The 18,245-nt window shown below is 43.3% G+C and overlaps 1 protein-coding gene across 4 annotated transcripts in view; it reads left to right on the top strand.

The window, feature by feature from the left end:
- Nucleotides 1-7,293: 7,293 nt before the first annotated feature.
- Nucleotides 7,294-18,245, top strand: part of GALNT15 (polypeptide N-acetylgalactosaminyltransferase 15) — a 30,387-nt gene continuing 19,435 nt past the window's right edge. For 2 of the 4 annotated variants that reach the window (XR_008236875.1, XM_052798751.1), the window contains exons 1-4: nucleotides 7,294-7,425; nucleotides 8,358-8,903; nucleotides 15,044-15,210; nucleotides 15,921-16,125. Coding sequence is in view for 3 of the 4 variants with exons in the window: in XM_052798751.1 (XP_052654711.1) it covers nucleotides 7,400-7,425; nucleotides 8,358-8,903; nucleotides 15,044-15,210; nucleotides 15,921-16,125 (944 nt within the window). In the remaining variant the exon portion in view is untranslated. Of the gene's footprint in view, nucleotides 7,426-7,798; nucleotides 8,152-8,357; nucleotides 8,904-15,043; nucleotides 15,211-15,920; nucleotides 16,126-18,245 lie in introns of those variants that run through there. The other 2 variants (XM_052798762.1, XM_052798777.1) reach the window with 2 other exon arrangements.

The raw sequence follows: 18,245 nt of genomic DNA, 5'->3' as shown, positions 1-18,245 counted from the left end.
ACATGAAGAGGAAAGGAGTCAGTGAAAAATCTTGATTGTCTTGTGCCATATGCAGCAACTAAGAGGAGACAAATAAACTTTTACTTCAATGACAAACACAGAGAAAATGAACTGAAATAATCAGTCACATAGTTTGTGTTCTTGTGCAGCTCGAAGCACATCCAGAGTCTGGTGAACAACATCAGTTTTCCTGGCATTTGACAGGATACAGAAATCCCTGCCTCTATGACCTTTACAACCCGGATGATATTTTTGCAGGCATATCTTTTAAAAGATTAATGGATGTCTATTAATGATCTGTCTTGCTTGTGATTGGAGCAATAAAACCGTTTGTGTCTATTTCTACTGCCTCTTGTTTGGCAGTCAGAAGTGACCACAGCCCGTACCTTTCACCACCCCTGCCCCTTTCCTAAGCTGCCAAGAAGTCAAAAGTTTTAGAGATTTAACCTATTGTTATGACAATCCTATTTCTTATAACTTAGTTTCCAAAATCCCCATTCCTGCCTATGTTTCTGTTAAAAATAGAAGAAAGCTCAGAAAAATCACACAGACAACTCTTGCAAACTACAGGCATGAGGAGGCTTTTCTTGTAGCAAGGGTCCCTTGTATCTGCATGCCTCGCCTCCTTCAAAGGCTATGTTTGGAAAGAACACTCTTTTCCTTTCTACCAGAGCGGTTCCTTTGGAAACACAGACTTGTATAGGGAATATAATGAATTAGCACATATCTCAGTCATCTTGCCACTTCCTTCCATCCTGTTATTCTTTTTAATGGCTTGCCAACCTGAAGATATTTTCATAAAGACAGTAAACAAAGGGGTCTCATGTCCCTTAGCAGATTTCCTTAATCAAGGTTGTTGGGTCTCCTATTTTAAGACAGGAGAAAATAACCAATCCAAACCAAACCAGGATTTGCAGTGATTGTTATAACATGGAAGCAAGTCTGCTTCTGCTGGAGAATTTGCTTTAAATTGTTCTCTAAGTTCCAGCCATTACTGAGCAACTTCCCAGAGCATCAGTGTTAACCAACAATGTATATAAATAGCAAGTTTTAAAAGAATATTAACAAATTATAACCATGTACTTAATTCAGCTGTACAGAATTCAGTTCTATACTGCTAGAGGGATGAGAATAAGATTTTTTACCTATTCCAGTTAAAAACCAAACCAAACCATCAAACATTAAAAAAACCCAAAAAACAAAACCCCCAAACAAACCAAGAAAAAAGTCTCTTCAGCAATTGGTTTACTCCTTTCTTTAGTCACCCTGCCACAAACGGAACAGGGCACATAGGACAGCATGGTAGGATAATCCAGGTGGGAATGGATGTGTGAGCCATGAGAGTAGAGCAGGTTGGTTTTATTTTATATATTTATATTGTCATATATACACACAAACTTATATATAGTATATACACAGACTGAAGTTCTATACACATACATTCATACTCATATCCTTTCTTTCTCCTTAAATTCAATTCTGCTCTTACATATGTAGGCCACACACACAGCTCCCACAGATATAAGTGGCAGTGCATATATGCATCTTTGGGCTAAACCTATTTTATCTAGAATGCCTAAGGTGTGAAGCCCAGCTTCATTTTTTAATACTACTTTATATTTAACTACTATTCACTCTACATGAACATCAACGATCCCAAACAAATGCAAAGAAAAGCACAGGGTTTGTTTTGGATTCTTGAACAAGCATTTCCAAGATCTACATCACTATACAATGTGTCATGTGTCATATTTTATAGACTATCCATTCCATTATGAGCTGCACTGCAACAGTGCTGAGGGAGAGTGGGGAAGGAATCTAGGCCTTTATTCTTGAAAATTAACTTTTACATACACACAGCTGAACTGCGTCATAACTTCAGTGTTAATTCTTATGAATGTAATGTATTTTATAAATTGGTATTTTTAAGAGAAAAAAAAAACTAATAAAGGCAACAGGCTTGCACAAATAGGTATTTTCCACATTTCTTTTACCAAGTAGTTAAAGAATATAGGTCTTGCTTGGGAGATATGGAGAGAAGTCATAGGCCCAACTCACGCGCCTGTGATATTAACATAGCTTATTTTAATTTTCTCTGTATTTTCCTCATATTAAAAATGAAAGCACAGAAAAATACTATCTATTGTAGCCTTACCTCAAACATCCATCCCATGTTCACTCCAGCTCTTCTATCATAACAGCATTCCCAAATATGCCCTGTGTGCTCTCAGTTTATGCTCACGTGCTACCCAACTGCAGCTCCTTAAGCTGCATACCTGCAGTGACTTAACTTGGGCTTTACTCAGCTCTTAATCCACCACAGCAACAGTGAAACTGTTTGCTCTTCACACTATTATTAAATATTTTCTTCTCATCAGGGTTTTCACAGCTATGATACTCTCTGCCAACTTCCCTGATAAATCAAACCCCTAATATTCAGCAGGTATCTGAAGAGCAGCTATTTACTATACCAAGTACATGCCAATATGTAACTATTTAGAGAAAAAAAAGGTAATTTCCAGCTTTGGTGATGTGTATGACCATTGCATTGAAAGGTGCGATCAGTTATGTAACCACATGTCACTCAATACTTTAGTGTTTCAAGAGATGCAAAAACCATTTAAAGCTTTTTCTTTTCACTTAACCTAAACACCATTTAAACTAAAAATACTTATTATGGGGACAGCCTCTCCATATGAATATTCTGACTTTTAAATGCTGTCTGTACTTAAAGTTTCTGGGAAGCATACGTTGTTTATGTATCTCCTGTATATGCAGAAAGAAACAGAGTAGAGATGAAGTTAGAGCTGCCCACCAGGGAGAGAGTACTTGGCAGGGAAAAAAGGCTTTGCCGTGGATGTCTTTAGTATCACTCAGGTTTCTAGAGATGCTCTGTTTGCAAATGGTTTCATGGCCTGTTCTGTGGAATTAAAGTAAATTTCCAACCACAGATGAAACTCTATAGGCAGAGATCCCCAGGGGGAACCAGTGGTGGAGATTTCCCTCTTGTGAGCCTCCATGCATAGGGCTGAATTTATCCCTGAAGTAACTCTACTGATGCTGTTAATACTACATGACAGATGAATTTCCCTTACCTCATTTGTTTCATTTTTAAAGCTAAAGAGGCCAGGCCAGCCACTCCAAAAGCATAAACCACCTGACTTCCATTGCTACCTGTGCAGCTACAGCAATTTAGAGCCAGCTAAGAACCTGTCCCACGTCTCTAACAGTGGGTTAGATGTTACGGTCGATGTGGGATGATTTTCTAGTGAAGGATGTTGACACTAAAATAGTCCCAACCAGTTTAGACCTGGATTCAGGTTACCTCGGGTTGGTGTACTGGGGGGTGGAGGTAGACAGAAGCCTCTCCAGCTTAAGGATATTAATAGCGGTTGAGTACAAGAGGCAGGAGGTAGCGATGGCATGTGTGTTGCCCACAGAGCTTGAGATGTATCATTCCTAGATGAGTTAATGGTGATCAAAAGTCTCACCCCTCACAGACAGCTGGTAACTAAGGCTGTGTTAGACGCTAGGTTTCAGGCACAGAGTACATACTACTGCCCTTAAAGTCCTGAGAGCTACCATTTCTGAGTTAGCCAGAGGCTGTGGTGCAGTAAATCCAGAAGCTGTCACTCCTGTGATATGTTCCCTCTACTTTCCACCAAGAGCTGCTGACCTTCATGCCCACAGAACTGCTTTTGCAAAGCAGTGCAAAGGTCCATGGCTTCCATGCTCCATTTTACATTGACCACATGATTTATGAGCAGAAATCTTGTAAAAATGGAATTTCAGCTGCATTTCCTTCACTGACAGGTTGGCAAACATCTTATAAATCACAATGCTAGTGCCAAAATCCCTGCCAGTGATCAACAGATTTTATCGAGCTTCGATAGCCTCCAAAACCAAGTTCCACACAATCTTGTTCTAATTTATTATTAACTTGCTATTAGAAAATGTCATTGAATGAACAATATTTGGTACAATGCCAAGTACACAAAACATCTGCAACACCTGCAAATAAATTATATCTTGTGATAATCTGAAATTACATATTTCTTATTGTATCCTGGGAAGAATGGGGAAAGTAACTTGATTATAAAACCACCACAGATCCTGTGCACCGTGTAATCAGTCTCATTTTATGCACTGACTTTCTTCACTTCTGTGCAAACAAAGCCATTGTTAAAATGCACAAAGAGCTGTGGCATATAATACATGCAGCTATGAAACCATGAGTGCTGCTACGTGTTGAGTCTTTAAATGGAAGGTGGCACATCTGCTTTTGGCATAGGAGTGTAAATCAATCCAAGATGTTTATTAAAGAGTAAGTAACAACCTGTCCACACGCTCTTTCTTCCATCCAGCCTTAGTTTTGTTCTTGCTTTGTTATTTTCCCAGCAGTTAAATATGGGCTCTGCACATTGAAAGTATGTGTTGTTTCTTCACATACCGATAACATAACATGTCACATAATATTTAACAAGTATGTGATGGGGAATGGTTTGTACAAAAACGAAGCCAAAATGAGGTAGGGAGGAAAGGGTAAGTACAAACAGCTACACCACAGTGACTGAGAGGTTTATTACTCTGGATAAAGCAACTCTGTTTCCTAATACTTTTCAAATGGATACTAAGACCTAGATTTGATTTCACGTTCTAGCTCTTGGCAATTAGTGAGCATTTCTTTCTCACCAATCAGAGGCATAAGCAAGCATCAAAGAATGGATTAGTCAATACAGCTTAGCTTTGTATTTACTGAAGGTATGTATACCTTCCACAACTGGGTCTGCCTGACCAGGACTGGTAGGAGCCTAAGTCTTTTAGCACTTGCATGGGTTGACCATCAGGAAAGACAACACAATATTGGCACTGGCCAACATTGGCACTGGAGGTTGGCCCTTTCCGGAACAATTGCACAGCCTGTACATGTTCCTCTCCCACTGACCGAGGAGCTCTAGGGTCTGCTGTAGAACAGCAGTCCAAGGACAATACCTTTTGAGGGCAGCCTCTTTCATGGGCTACGTGCATGAAGCAGCACTAAGAGAGTGGGAGTGGGGAAGGAGCCAGTGGCTTTAGGCCTGTGTGTAGAGCCTGGGACATGCAGTGCTCCTTCCTCTTCCATCAAAAGATGCACAGGAAAGTGTCCCAGGATGCCTGGGGAGAGGGACTCCGCCACAGCTAGGCAGGAGGAGCGACACATTCCATGTCCCAGTGAAGGGCCTACTTTGTAGCATGCTTTTTAGTAACCACAGGTAGAAAGAAAATACGATGGATGTGGTCTTCTTGACTTCCAGGTGGGGACATGATAAGAAAGTGATGCTGCTCTTCAAGTGCATTTTGGAAACAAGATGTGTCCTCTCAGACACTGAAAGGCTCATCCATTGGAAAGACAACCTCTCTTTTGTACGCTGGCAGTGGAAAGCCATGGTGCTTTCCTGGCTCATTTTTAAGAGAGGAAGTCGGAAAACGGACTGGTTGATGGGAGATGGTTCAGGAAGGCTTGTTGTGCAGAAGTGGGGATGGTTGTGAGCAAGTTTCAACAGAGATCCATGCTGGACAGGGAATAGAGGCTGCTGAAGGTGTGCCACCCAGTGTTTTATACTTGCACATTTAATTGACTAAAGTGACCTCCAAACATCTTCTGTAATTGTTCATTTCTTCTTTGTTAAAATGGACAGGATATATTCAAAGGCCAGATCCATATGCATATGTTTCAGTGATAACATTACCTATCATCAGCTCTGTCCCAAAAGTAGCAGATTGCTGTAAATTTGTTAATTGGATCTCTTTTCATGTATAGCTGAAACATAGCTGCACAAGAGACCCCAGTGGATTTGCTCAGCAACACAGAACATATCAGGACAGAATTTATACAGCAGTTACCACTGCAGGCTAGAATTATCTTGATCAGAGTTGTTACAGCACCCCGTTATAATATTTTAGCCAGGGCAAAAATATTAATTAAATTAAATCAAAATACTTGGGTACATCAGAAAAGTAAAAAAGAAAAAAAGCCAGTAATACTTTCTCCCATGTATTCCACACACTCTTAAGTTTCTTTTCTTTTCTCTTTTCTTTTCTTTTCTTTTCTTTTCTTTTCTTTTCTTTTCTTTTCTTTTCTTTTCTTTTCTTTTCTTTTCTTTTCTTTTCTTTTCTTTTCTTTTCTTTTCTTTTCTTTTCTTCTTTTCTTTTCTTTTCTTTTCTCTTTTCTTCCATATGCCTGATAATGGGACTCTGTGGAACTGAACCTTTTGCTAGTCACTGGTGCCAGCTTTTTGCAGAGTGCCTCGGACAGGTCTCTTCATTTCCATTTAATTTTGTCTTTCTATGGCTGACACATATTGTTATTTAAATGAATGCTTTTGAACTCAGATTTTTTAAATGCAAATGTGTGCTGCTTCCGTACTGAATGGAAAACATCAACACTTCTTTTTCCCTATGAAAAGCAGGATAAAGAGTAATATTCTTAGGGATGAAGGTAGGTTGGGATGTTACTTTTCTCTGAATTTAAGCTAAAAAGGGGAGACAGACACAATGGTGCAGTATCAAAATATGATATGATTAAAGCAGTATTATACCTTTTAAAGAACAGCTGAGGTAGGGAAGGTGCCAAGACACAGCAGACTGGTCACACTACCTCAAGGCATTCTGTATAAGAAGGTTAGGGGAGTACACACAGAAGTGAGAGAGACTACATGCCTCCAGCAATTTCAAGGTGCTCTATCCCATCCTTCCTTTTGAAGGCCATGACTCATTTTAATTTGAAAGTAGGTGTCCTCTCATTTTTAATTTTTTGGAAGCTGTTTACCAGGAACCATAGGCTGAACTTACAGAACACCTTACAGGGAAGTAATGAGGAAGAGAAAAAAAAGAAAAAATCCTTGGTTCCCTTTAGAGTATACTGCATTCATGTCTTCAGGCTTTTCTTTTACCTATAATACCTAGAAGTGTACTTTTTTACAAAAGGTGAACGTGGAAGTTCTCCAGTAATCACATGGTTACTGGAGCTGGAGCTTTCTGCTCATCAAATATTACAAGATATGCAAAAAAACACATCCCATGACCCCAGCATCAAAAGGGTTGGTAACACCTGAGTTACATCCATACCTGATCTCTGCCAGACCAAGAGGCATGTGACACTGAAGAATGTGGACTGTCTCACCCCTTTTCCCATTGGACAAGCATCCACCTCGCAGCAAAAATGCCACAGTCCATGCCCAGTAGCACCCGTGCCAGCAATATTAGCAAACAGACCTCAGAGACTGAGCTCCCCTTTTAATCACAGAAGTTGTTTTCTTTCAGTGTCAGTAGCTGTTGTTCCAGCCCAGGCTTTCTACATGTCATTCCTGGACTAATGAAAACTTGAAGTGCTGCTTGTTCTGCAATACCAAATTTATGGATGAGAAGACAACTTCAGTCTGCCAGGTGACAATTTGGCATCCTTATGTCAGTGTTAAAATCCCTACAGCTGTAAATATTTATTGAATATGAAATATACTATATACTCCAGCTAGCACAGTACCATATGAATAAATCTAATCTTAAATAAATCATGTGCACTCCGTCTTTTACTCAGTTTATAAAATTCTTGCTTCTTGCTCTGAGCATTCTTAGCTTAATACGGCTATTCAGAAGTAGAGTGATTCGTGGTGTGCCTTGATTTCTTTTCTAATACAATGTTTTGCTTCTTATATTTCACCTCCTACAACTTTTGCAAAGTTTTGATTTGATAGGACAAGAACAGTGAGGGCATTAGGACCAAGAGAAAGACGCACACATTGCTCTGTATTATGTCTGGCAAAGTGCTTCCTGACTGAGTGCCGTAGTTATGTGTGAAACAAAGTCAGGGACCGACTAGTTCTCATCTGTTGATCACAGTTAACTTGAAGCCTCTGAACGGGGGAGAGCTGTCAGATCTGCTTTCAGAGATAAGGCGCTTCAATCCAGGCAGCAACCGGAAACTTTGAAGAAGCAGGATTTACTCTGGAAGGAAAAACTGAATTGATTTTTACTTAGAATTTAAAAAGAAAAAAAATCAAAACTTGAGTTACTCTTTTCATCAGCTAAACATGTGCTTTCCGAACTAACCTGGGACTCTGTATAATAAAGGATCTACTTTATCTCACTGGATCCATGCTACGTTTTACTACAGTAAGTGCAATATTAGTAGGAATGTTCTATTTTGTCTGTAAATAGAGAGGAAAGCATGAAATGGCATCAGTGAAATGCGAGGGGAGCAAAAAAATCCTCTTGGCAGATAGTGAAAACCAGGGCTTTGCTGCAACCCGAGGACTGGAGTCTGAGAAAGATCCAAGTGATATTTAACATGACCATCTGTATCGTTTTGTCACCAACAGTATGTTCTTGAGGAAGAAGTGCAGATATGGATCACGTAAGCTACAGTTTCTCTTGTTGCTGCTGATGCTGGGCTTTTTGCTACTGATGGTTACAACGCTGAATCCACCACCCAGCAACCAGAGCAAGGAAGGGACTTTCCAGCCCGTGGAGTTCAACCTCCGGGAAGGGTATCAGATGGACTTTGCGGAGACCCAAGAGATGCTGGAGACCCAGGAGGAGAGCCAGCACTATTACCCTTTGGACGGGCTCTCACCTTTCCTCTCCCTGCGGGAGGATGAGCTGATCGTGGCCATTGTGTCGCCCACCGGCAAAAGGAACCACAGCAAGGCCAGGAAGGGCTATCGCGTGGTGAAGCAGCAGGGCAGGCGGCCGGAGGGGAAGGCAGAGGGGGACGCGGACTCCCAGCTCCTGTCCCTTCCTCTGCAGGCTGGGGCAGGGGATGCTGCGGGAGAGCGGCCGCTCGGCCTGGAGACCCATGGCTTTAACGAAGCGCTCAGCGAGCGGATCTCTCTGCGCAGGGAGCTGCCTGAGGTACGACACCCGTTGTAAGTAAAATAGCCTATTTCATTTCTGCGAGGAAACTTGCCTCTTTCCCCGTCACCACCCCCCCGTGAACCTCTCCTCCTCCAAACCCCGCGTCTTTCCTATCAGACTCTCCCCTCCGGCTCGGGATAACGTCTTTCCCCGCGCTGTGCGAGGAACACACCCCCGTTCCTCAGAGCCGGGCACGCTCCCGGCCTCCCTCCGGCGGCCCCGGCGCCGCAGCCGGCGGCAGCCCGAGCCGCCCCAGCCGGCTCCCGCAGGCACCCCGCGGCTGCCCAGCCCCACGGCCGCCCCCGCCCTGGGCCACAGCCCCCGCGCAACCCCGAGACCGCGGCAGGTGCTGCCGGAGCCAGCAGAGGCTGCACGAAACGCCGGCGGGTGTTTCAGCCCCTCCGGAGCCGACAGGCGGCAAAAGCGGCGGGAGCGGTCGGGGGGAGGGAGGCAGCTACGGCTTCCTGGGGGCACCGGCTCAGAAAGGGGAACACGAACGAGCGCGCCGCCACCCAGCTGACGGCCGCCGTGTGCCGTTACCTGCGCCTCCCCCACACCCTCACCGCAGCGACGGGGTGGCCGGGACACGGCGCCCCGGCCCGGCCCGGCCCGGCCAGGCCCGGCCCGGCCCGTCACCACGGCAACAGGGCGCCCTGAGGGCGGGCGGGTGGGCAGGCAGCGCGGCAGCGGCCCCTGCCGGCGGCCGCGGCGCCCTCCGCCGCAGCAGGTGCCGGGCGGCGGCAGGGGGGTGCTCGGTGCGCCCCGGTCCCCGCCGCTCCCCCACCCCCCCGAGTTGTCTGTCTGTCCGTCTGCTGGGGCTGGGAAGGGAATCCGCACGGCGAACGGGGTGCCGAGGGCCTGCGGGGTCGTCGAGCGGGAAAGGCGGCTGCCCCGCTCGGCCGGGCCCCTGCCCACCCGCCGGCTGCGCCTGCCGCCGGCCCGCTCTGCGGTGAGGGGACGAGCAGCTGCGTGGGGAGGGGTTGGGGCAGGGGGGAGCGAGCGGCCGCCCCTCCGCTGCCCGCCGCCACGACTCGCTTTAAGGAAGGCCCCAGCGATCTCCTCATGGTGGGCCTCTGCCAGGCCTGTGGGGTCGCTGGGCTTACGGGGTGATGAAGGAGTCAGGAGTGGGGGCTTTCGGCTTGCTTAGTATAGGTGACCCGACAAACACTGAAAGGAAGCTGCTGGGAGGAAGGAAGGTGGAGATCGGCGTGTCTGACCAGACCTGCCAACACCACGGTAGCTAGCAGCAGCCAGGCTCTAAGGCCCCATCGAACAAGCCTTGTGTTTGAAGCCCCACGTGTTGAGTTTGAAGCCCGGAGACTTGAGAGCCAGTTACCCGGACAGCCCAGGAGGGGCAGTTCATCACGCTTGTTAAAAAGGGGCTGAGGTGTATCTATCTGAGGGAAGGGGACGTGGGTGGGTATCTTTTTTCCTTGCCTCCTGTAACGAAAGCTATTGTAGCTTTCCCCCAGGACACAGTGGAAAGATGTGCCAGAAAACGGTTTAAGAAAGACACAGAATATATCTGATATTTTTTTTCTAGTGGTCATTTTCACATGTTTAAAGGCAGCTGGTGGCTCTAATTTAAGGGGACAATCTTAAGGAAAGAGAAATGAAACTTTTCTACACTTGCTGACTAGGTTCAGTGTTAATTTGGGTAACTCCATTGAATAATGAAATGCTGATATTAATTCAGTTATTTTTCACCATGCTTCACTGGCAACTCTTTGAACTATGTAATGTTCAGAGGAGGAATGATGACCGTGGTTTACTGCCTGTGATGTGAGCCAAAAAACAGTTTTACGTTGGCAGCTGAAGGGCCATCCAACAAGAGACAGGTTTAGTTAATACTAATCTTGGTAAGATTTAAGCCAAGGTCTCAGAGCTCTTGGATGGGTTTTCCTGTCTGACTAGTTACTGCCTAAAGAGCTATCAACACCACAGCTTATACAGCCCAGATTGAAACCACAGATCTGAACATCTGAGGCTTCGCAGTTGTTCAGATCTAAATCCAGATCATAAACCTGCAGCAGAGGTCTACCTCTAAGCCAGTCCTGTCCTTTATGGCCTAACACACAAACCACAGTGATATTTTTTAGGTGTAATTTACTCTGGGGGCCCAGCTCACAACTGTGTCAGTCCAGTTTTATAGCAGTGTAAAATGAGAGTGAACCAGTAATGAATCAGATTGTCTATTACTCTATTCTGTTTGAATCATGCTGCTCCTAATAATGTCTGTTACTATTTAGTTGGAGAGAACCCGACCAGTTAGAGGCATTTCAGTGAGTTAGCTCCATGGACTCAGTCTCTCTCATTTCACTTGAAATTAGACAGCAAATTCTTCACACCAGAAGCTATGCGTACTAATTGTGAAGCACTTCCAGATACTGTAAAATAAGGCCGGCCAAACTTTGCACTTGCATACTTCATGTTTACTCTTAAACCGGAGTGTAAGATACAAGGTAAATGCCATAAGACATACTTAGCTGCCATTCCTCAGAAAATCACATAAAGAGGTCTGTTGTGCTTTGCATTGGAGCAATGAGCAGCATAACTACGAACAGTACAGAGCTCTGCTGGAAATAAACCAGAGCCTGCGGGCTGGGCTGTGCCTTGACAGCCCAGGATCCAACTTCCTCACCTGGAAAGCAATACTTTAGACCTCTCTCACCTGACCCCAGCTTCTAACATAACCCACATCTCTTTGCATGACTTCCCAGTTGAATGTTTTATGCTACTTTTCAGAAAGTAGGTGCATAAAACGGTCTCTTCCAGCGCTCCTACTGATCCCACAGTAAACCATACCACAACAGATGAATCAGGTACCTTGGTTTGCCCCATTTACTTTGAATATCAGTTTTGACACAGCCAGGGTTTCTGGGTGAAAAAGCCTAATAACTTGTCCAGCTGTACTAGAAAGTTTTCTTCTGCATCAAGGCTAATCCTCTGAGGTACCTTCATCCCTCAGAGTGCTTTCTGCTACTATCAGTTGGTCCAGCTGCTGTTGACACCCTCCTGGGACAGTGGGCCTAAATCAAGCCTGCCATTGTGACTTTTGTGATGGGGGTTCTGCCCCAAAAAAGATCCGTTTTCCTCTCTTGGGTTTGAGTGTCAAAGGTATCCGGGCAAAGAGGAACTCACAATGTATCTTAAAATGTTTTAAGTTTCATTACAAAAGTATAGCTTCCACCTGAGTGCTGTTGGGACCTTGCCCTGGTTTCAGCTGGGATAGAGTTAACTGTCTTCCTAGTAGCTGGTACAGTGCTATGTTTTGAGTTCAGTATGCAAAGAATGTTGATAACACTGATGTTTTCAGTTGGTGCTCAGTAGTGTTTAGTCTAAAGTCAAGGATTTTTCAGCTTCTCATGCCCAGACAGCGAGAAAGCTGGAGGGGCACAAGAAGTTGGGAGGGGACACAGCCAGGGCAGCTGACCCAAACTGGCCAAAGGGGTATTCCATACCATGTGACGTCACATCTAGTATAGGAACTGGGGGGAGTGGGGGCGGGGGGATCAACGCTGGGGGACTAGCTGGGTGTCGATCGGCAGGTGGTGAGCAATTGCACTGCGCATCATTTGTACATTCCAATCCTTTTATTATTGCTGTTGTCATATTATTAGTGTTATCATTATTAGTTTCTTCTTTTCTGTTCTATTAAACCGTTCTTATCTCAACCCACGAGTTTTGCTTCTTTTCCCGATTTTCTCCCCCATCCCACTGGGGGGGGAGGAGTGAGTGAGCTGCTGTGTGGTGCTTAGTTGCTGGCTGGGGTTAAACCACAACAGACCTGAATCTCACTGAGACATTTTCCTGAAGGTGAGTGGGAGTCCCTGTCAGCAGTGTCTTTGCCATGTCAGAATTGCTCTCCTGTTCATTGCTGCATGTGACAATCCCTTATTTTTCACAAATTGGGTTAAATCACTATGTCTTATATCAGTCACAGCCCTGACGTTTTGAAATGCCAATTTATGATGGACAGTCTATGAAACTGCTCCAAATTACAGGGAAGGTATTTCTGTATACCAGTACCCTTTTGCATTTTTCTGAAGATTAGATATCTATATTGCAAGTCTTTGCCAATCTCCATGGCAACTAAACACTCGCCACCTAGGTTATGTATTCAAGTACAGTTATTTTCAATTCTTTTCCAATTAAGATTCCACAACAGCCTTATTTTCTTGCTATAACCACAGTACTAGCAACAAGGCATTGTAGTATTATGGCACAAAATATAGGTGCTTATAGCTGTACTGAATGTTCCTGATTGGAAGCTGCCTTATAGTAAAAGGACTCCATCAGATCTTCACTTTTCTTAATTACCTCTAGATTCTTGTGCCTGCAAATACAAACACTGCCAAGTCGTGACAGTATCCTTGTCTCCATCCTGCTGAAAATGGAAATAATTATCCCATATGAAACTGTGAAATAACAATATTGTTGATTACAGAAAATTAGCAAACCAAGGACAACATAGATTCATTACAATGTAAAAATCATCAGGAAAATTTGCCTCTCCATACAAAAAGATATTAATGTGAAATATTATAAACTATAATAAATTATTATAATTGTGCTAATTTTAAATTTATATTCCCAGAAGTGTATCTATAGTATTCATTTATTTGTATTTGTTATTAAATCATTCAGACTATGGATTCTCTTAAATGATAAGCAGCTTTGTGTCTGAATAGTGTCTAGCATCCTAGGGCCTCAGTCCATGAATAGAAGCACTAAGTAAAATGGTAATAAACATAGCAATATTAAAATGATATCCCTTACATGAGCTTCTGCTGAGTAGCTAAATGTTTAACAACCACTGTAAAATCTGTATGATGATTTGCTTGACAATACAAAAATGCTGAAATAACAACAGGCCACATTCAGCCAATTCTGTAATTCCTTGAAGAAGTTCTTGCTGCTGGAGATTGAATGAGTTAGGAAACTGAATGACTGCTACTCAGGAAATGGAAAGATTTTAAAATGTGTTTTCTAATGTAGGCAAAGCAGATATATAGGCACAGTCTTTGCACCTCTACAATGGGCATTTGAAGGCCTTTTCTGGAAAACGTGCATCCTCATGACAGTACAGTGTGTCCTGTGTCTCTGAACCAAGACTGGTACATCAGAAAACACTTTTTGTCATGAATGCGATTTGTAGATCCTTTATTTACATTTATGAAACAGCCATTGTTTGATGAGGGAGGGTTTATAGTTTTCATACACAGTTTCTGTGAGGATGAATAGGAAGTAGTTTTCATTCTTAAATGCTTGAGTTGCCAAAGCAACATCTAATTCACTGTAATTTTGATGGAAGTTGTTTCAGTGTCATGGGTGAAATTTTGGCCCCATGGAAAACTGAGGAGCCATGGGCCCCAGCTGGCACTCTGGAGCATCTCTAGGAACGCCATACAGTGACTCATGCAGCCAGGTGTCTCGCAGTAGATTGTGTCAGTACCTGGAGTTGTAAAGCAGGTAGCAGAAAATGGCACAGAGAGAATCTACCCAGATGGGAGCCTCATTCATCAGTGATTCATTTTCATTGGAAAAAGCAAACTGTACAAACTTTATAGGGAAAATAGATTTACTTTCCTAAATGTATCTATATTTGTTTTCATTGCCCATGTAAGGGTGCATTTCTTTCCTGTACAGGCTCCATTCATTAGGATCCTGGTCAGGCAGTCCACAGGTACACTGATCTGTTGTGCGGATGAGTTATTTTACTTAGTTAGTCTTAAAGGTACTGCATTTCACTTTGCTCTTTTCTCTGTTACTTGAGAAAATGTGGAAATTGGTAGAGGCTGACTGACCTGCTTTATACCCCTCTCTGCTTTGTCTAATTGTCTTTTCAGTTTTTCTTTACCTTCTCGACCATTTCTGTTTGGGGTCTGTGTTTTGAGGAAGCCCGAGCAGAAAAAAGTATCTCAGAATATAGCAAAACTTTACTGTTTTTATATTTTAATTTTTATAGTGTCATTCCCGTATATTCACTTTGTATTCCAGCCTTGGACACCTTAATACTTCCATTTCTTCATTAGATGTGAGCTGAGACCTTAAACTGCTTTCCATCCTTGAAGGTTACAACTTTGCTCTGAGAAAAAAGTAGCCACTTGTACCAGTGTTTCCAGTGTCTCCCTCATTTGATCCCATGCAGGTGCCTACAGCAAGAATATGACTCCAGTCTGCCTACTGCTAGTGTCATCATCTGTTTCCATGATGAAGCCTGGTCTACTCTGCTGAGAACTGTGCACAGCATTATGAACACAGCCCCAAAGGCCTCCCTTAAGGATATCATCCTAGTCGACGATCTCAGCCAGCAAGGTAGCCCCCATTTCTCTGTACATGAGCTCTTTTTTCCAAAGCTTCAGGGAAGAAACTGTCCTCCTCCAAGAAGTGTGTGAGGAGAGTAGAAGGCAAAGAGGACCCTCAGGAAGAGAGCTAAGCAGAGCCCTGAGCTGGCTGCCAGGTTTCACTCTTCCATCCCTAGAATTCAGTTTAGCCTTTCAACTTTGAAATACGTTTCTTTTTTCCCCATCATTTCCAATCACTCTGAAATTTCTTACTTTAAAATAAGATCCCAGTATGCAAATCTTAGCCCTCCCACTGCACCAGATCTGCTGTAATAATTTCCAGACTTGGACTTTGGCTGAAGCATAGAGTGGAAAACTCCACATTGCTAAAGTAATCCAAAGTGCTTGGGAAAGCCAAACACCTGTAGTATCTCACTCTGATCTGCACCTTTTATGAGATGCTGAGAGCATCCACCTTTTGCTGAAAACAGGAGAGGAGGCTATTAAATTTCCCACAGGAATGGCTTCACGCCTAGTGAATCTCAGTTTCCATTAATCTCTGCTTCTCTTTGACATTATGCTGCTGTGGGAATATTTGGAACATGGCCTACTTAGCTAGGTAAAAGAAATGCCCCCAAAACATTTTACCAGCAAGAAGTAGCATCTCCTACTACCTGTTGCTTTTCTGTAACAGCTTGAATCAAAGCTAAAACATTTCAGTGACCGTTCTGTTTCTGACAGGGCCTCTGAAGTCAGCTCTGAGTGAATACATCTCTAAGCTGGATGGTGTGAAACTCATCCGGAGCAACAAGAGGCTTGGAGTCATCCGAGGTCGGATGCTAGGAGCTGCACGGGCAACCGGGGATGTGCTCATCTTCATGGATTCACACTGCGAGTGTCAGAAGGGCTGGCTGGAACCCCTCCTAGCCAGGCTGTCCAGCAATCGGTAAATATCCCTGTGACCTCTGAGGTCCCTACATATGCTAATTTCTGCTGAAAGAGATGTACTTGGAAAGATTTGGGTATTTTTTTTTTATCCTCTCTTGGTTACATTCTTCCTTCTGGTCACATTGCTTTTATTTTCTACCTTATCACCACATGCATCACTCTGATACGTGGGAAGCAGGATAGGTCACACAGCTGATAACCCTCCCTTCACACCCAGTATCACTGAACTGTCAGAGTTTGTATCCAGTTAGAGCTGTAAGAAGGCTTCCTGGTGGTGTGAATTAAAAAGGTTGCAGTCTCAAGCTGTTTGTAAATTGGCAAACATCCACCAGAGAAAGTACTGCAAGACTCTATTTTTACTTTTTAGCTGTCTCAGTGCTGAAGCTAAGGATAAAATGCTTTGTCCTCCTGAGCCAGTTTGGCTACATACCAACATCACCTGTACCGCTGAGCTCACCTATGCAGTCCCCAAGTCCTTCAAAGAGATTAAATCACTGCAAATATTTCAAAAATTACATAACAGTAAATCCTTTATTAAAGGGACTTTTCTGAAAGAAAAAATTATACATTAACTTGTCTATCATTACCCATAAGCCACTTGGGAAAAAATGAATAATTGCTAGAGGGGGTACAAGAAAAAAAAACCTTTAAAACTCTTACCAGACCATTAAATAGTCACACTAAAGACCTTCAAAGGCTGTTCCAGGCACTGGAACAAGCTGCTTTTATGGCTGATTATGTTTGCTTATAAAAGAATTAATGTGAGTTTTTTAGAAATTATTACATCATTCAGATGAAAACATTAAGAATACTGAAAGCAAGAGTAATGCTGACCTAGGATGTCAGGAATATTCTTTTCTAAAAGGTCCTCCTTGAAAAGCAGATTATTTTTTGTCTGCTGACTTCTTAGATGGTTATTATGAATATACTTCATGATTATTCTGCCTTGAGCTATAGTCTGTTGTTGATGTTCATGCAAAACTCCTATCTGTATCGATTGGCCAGTCCTTATTCAAGGCTGTATTGCTGAAACTAAAAAAGTTACAGAAAATCTCAGAGGAGAGCTATAGTGAAGGGAGAATTACAATGGCAAGAGAAAAATTAGGATCCCACCACAAGTGTAGTGATTCACCGTCAAAAATTATTCCTGCTGAGGGAATGCAAAGCCACCAAGCCTACCATCACTCTGAGATTTCTGTAGCACTGTCACCAGGGGGTGAGGAAGGGATTCTCTTCCTCTATAGGGCCCATATGCTCATTCGTTATTCCAGGAGGGCAGAATTTAACACTGAGTAAGCTAATGGCTAATTGGATTAATGGAGCAAAGGTGGAAGAGTGTTTGGATAATAGTATGGGCTAAGCCATCCCTTTCTGTATGCTGTACCAGTCACTATGTCTGACTCTGCAAGCTTTGTCACTGCTAGTGTGGAGAACCTGTGCCATTCTCCAGTGCACAGGGAAGAAATGCTCTAAGGCATCTGGCAATCACTTTCCCTCACTGTCCCTCTTTCCCTAGCTGAAGAATGATGATAATAACACTGACCTGGTAAGGAAGTTCATTCATTATTTTTCCTAAATTGCTTGTAATGCTTGCATCAAGATCACTATGGAAATGCAAAGCATTAGCATAGTCAACTTGGCTTCATTTAGCAGTTGAGGAGCTGTTAAATTGAATCATGTGCACTCCCCGAGACTACCCAAATGAGGAACGTACAGTGAAAAGAAGCTTACAGTGACTGGTGAAATATCCATCTTTCCTCTTCTTAATGTACCAATGAAGCTGCAACTCATGCACTTTTGCTGGAGAGACAGGATGGGAAAACACTTAATCACCTGGACTGACTGAGTTGCTTGCTGGCAAGGAAAAATGCAGCTTTTCCAAAGCTCAAAACTTTGCAGGAGCTTAATGGAGCTTGAGGGAGATTTTAACTTTGAAAATTGTGATTAAGCCTAATTTTCTAGGCTCCTGATCAGATCTACCACTATTATTGTGACCTGTCTTAGAGCAATGTCCAGAGATCCTTGCCCAAACTGAGACCTCACTGTGAGTTGAACATACTCACAAAAAGGGAGACACCCCCAATTTTTAGTAGCCTGTAGTAATGACGGACAGGACAA

Source organism: Harpia harpyja, chromosome 1, assembly GCF_026419915.1.
Source record: "Harpia harpyja isolate bHarHar1 chromosome 1, bHarHar1 primary haplotype, whole genome shotgun sequence".
NCBI classification, from domain to species: domain Eukaryota; kingdom Metazoa; phylum Chordata; class Aves; order Accipitriformes; family Accipitridae; genus Harpia; species Harpia harpyja.
The sequence above is the reverse complement of the archived record's forward strand: the minus strand, read 5'-3'. Positions and strand labels throughout refer to the sequence as shown.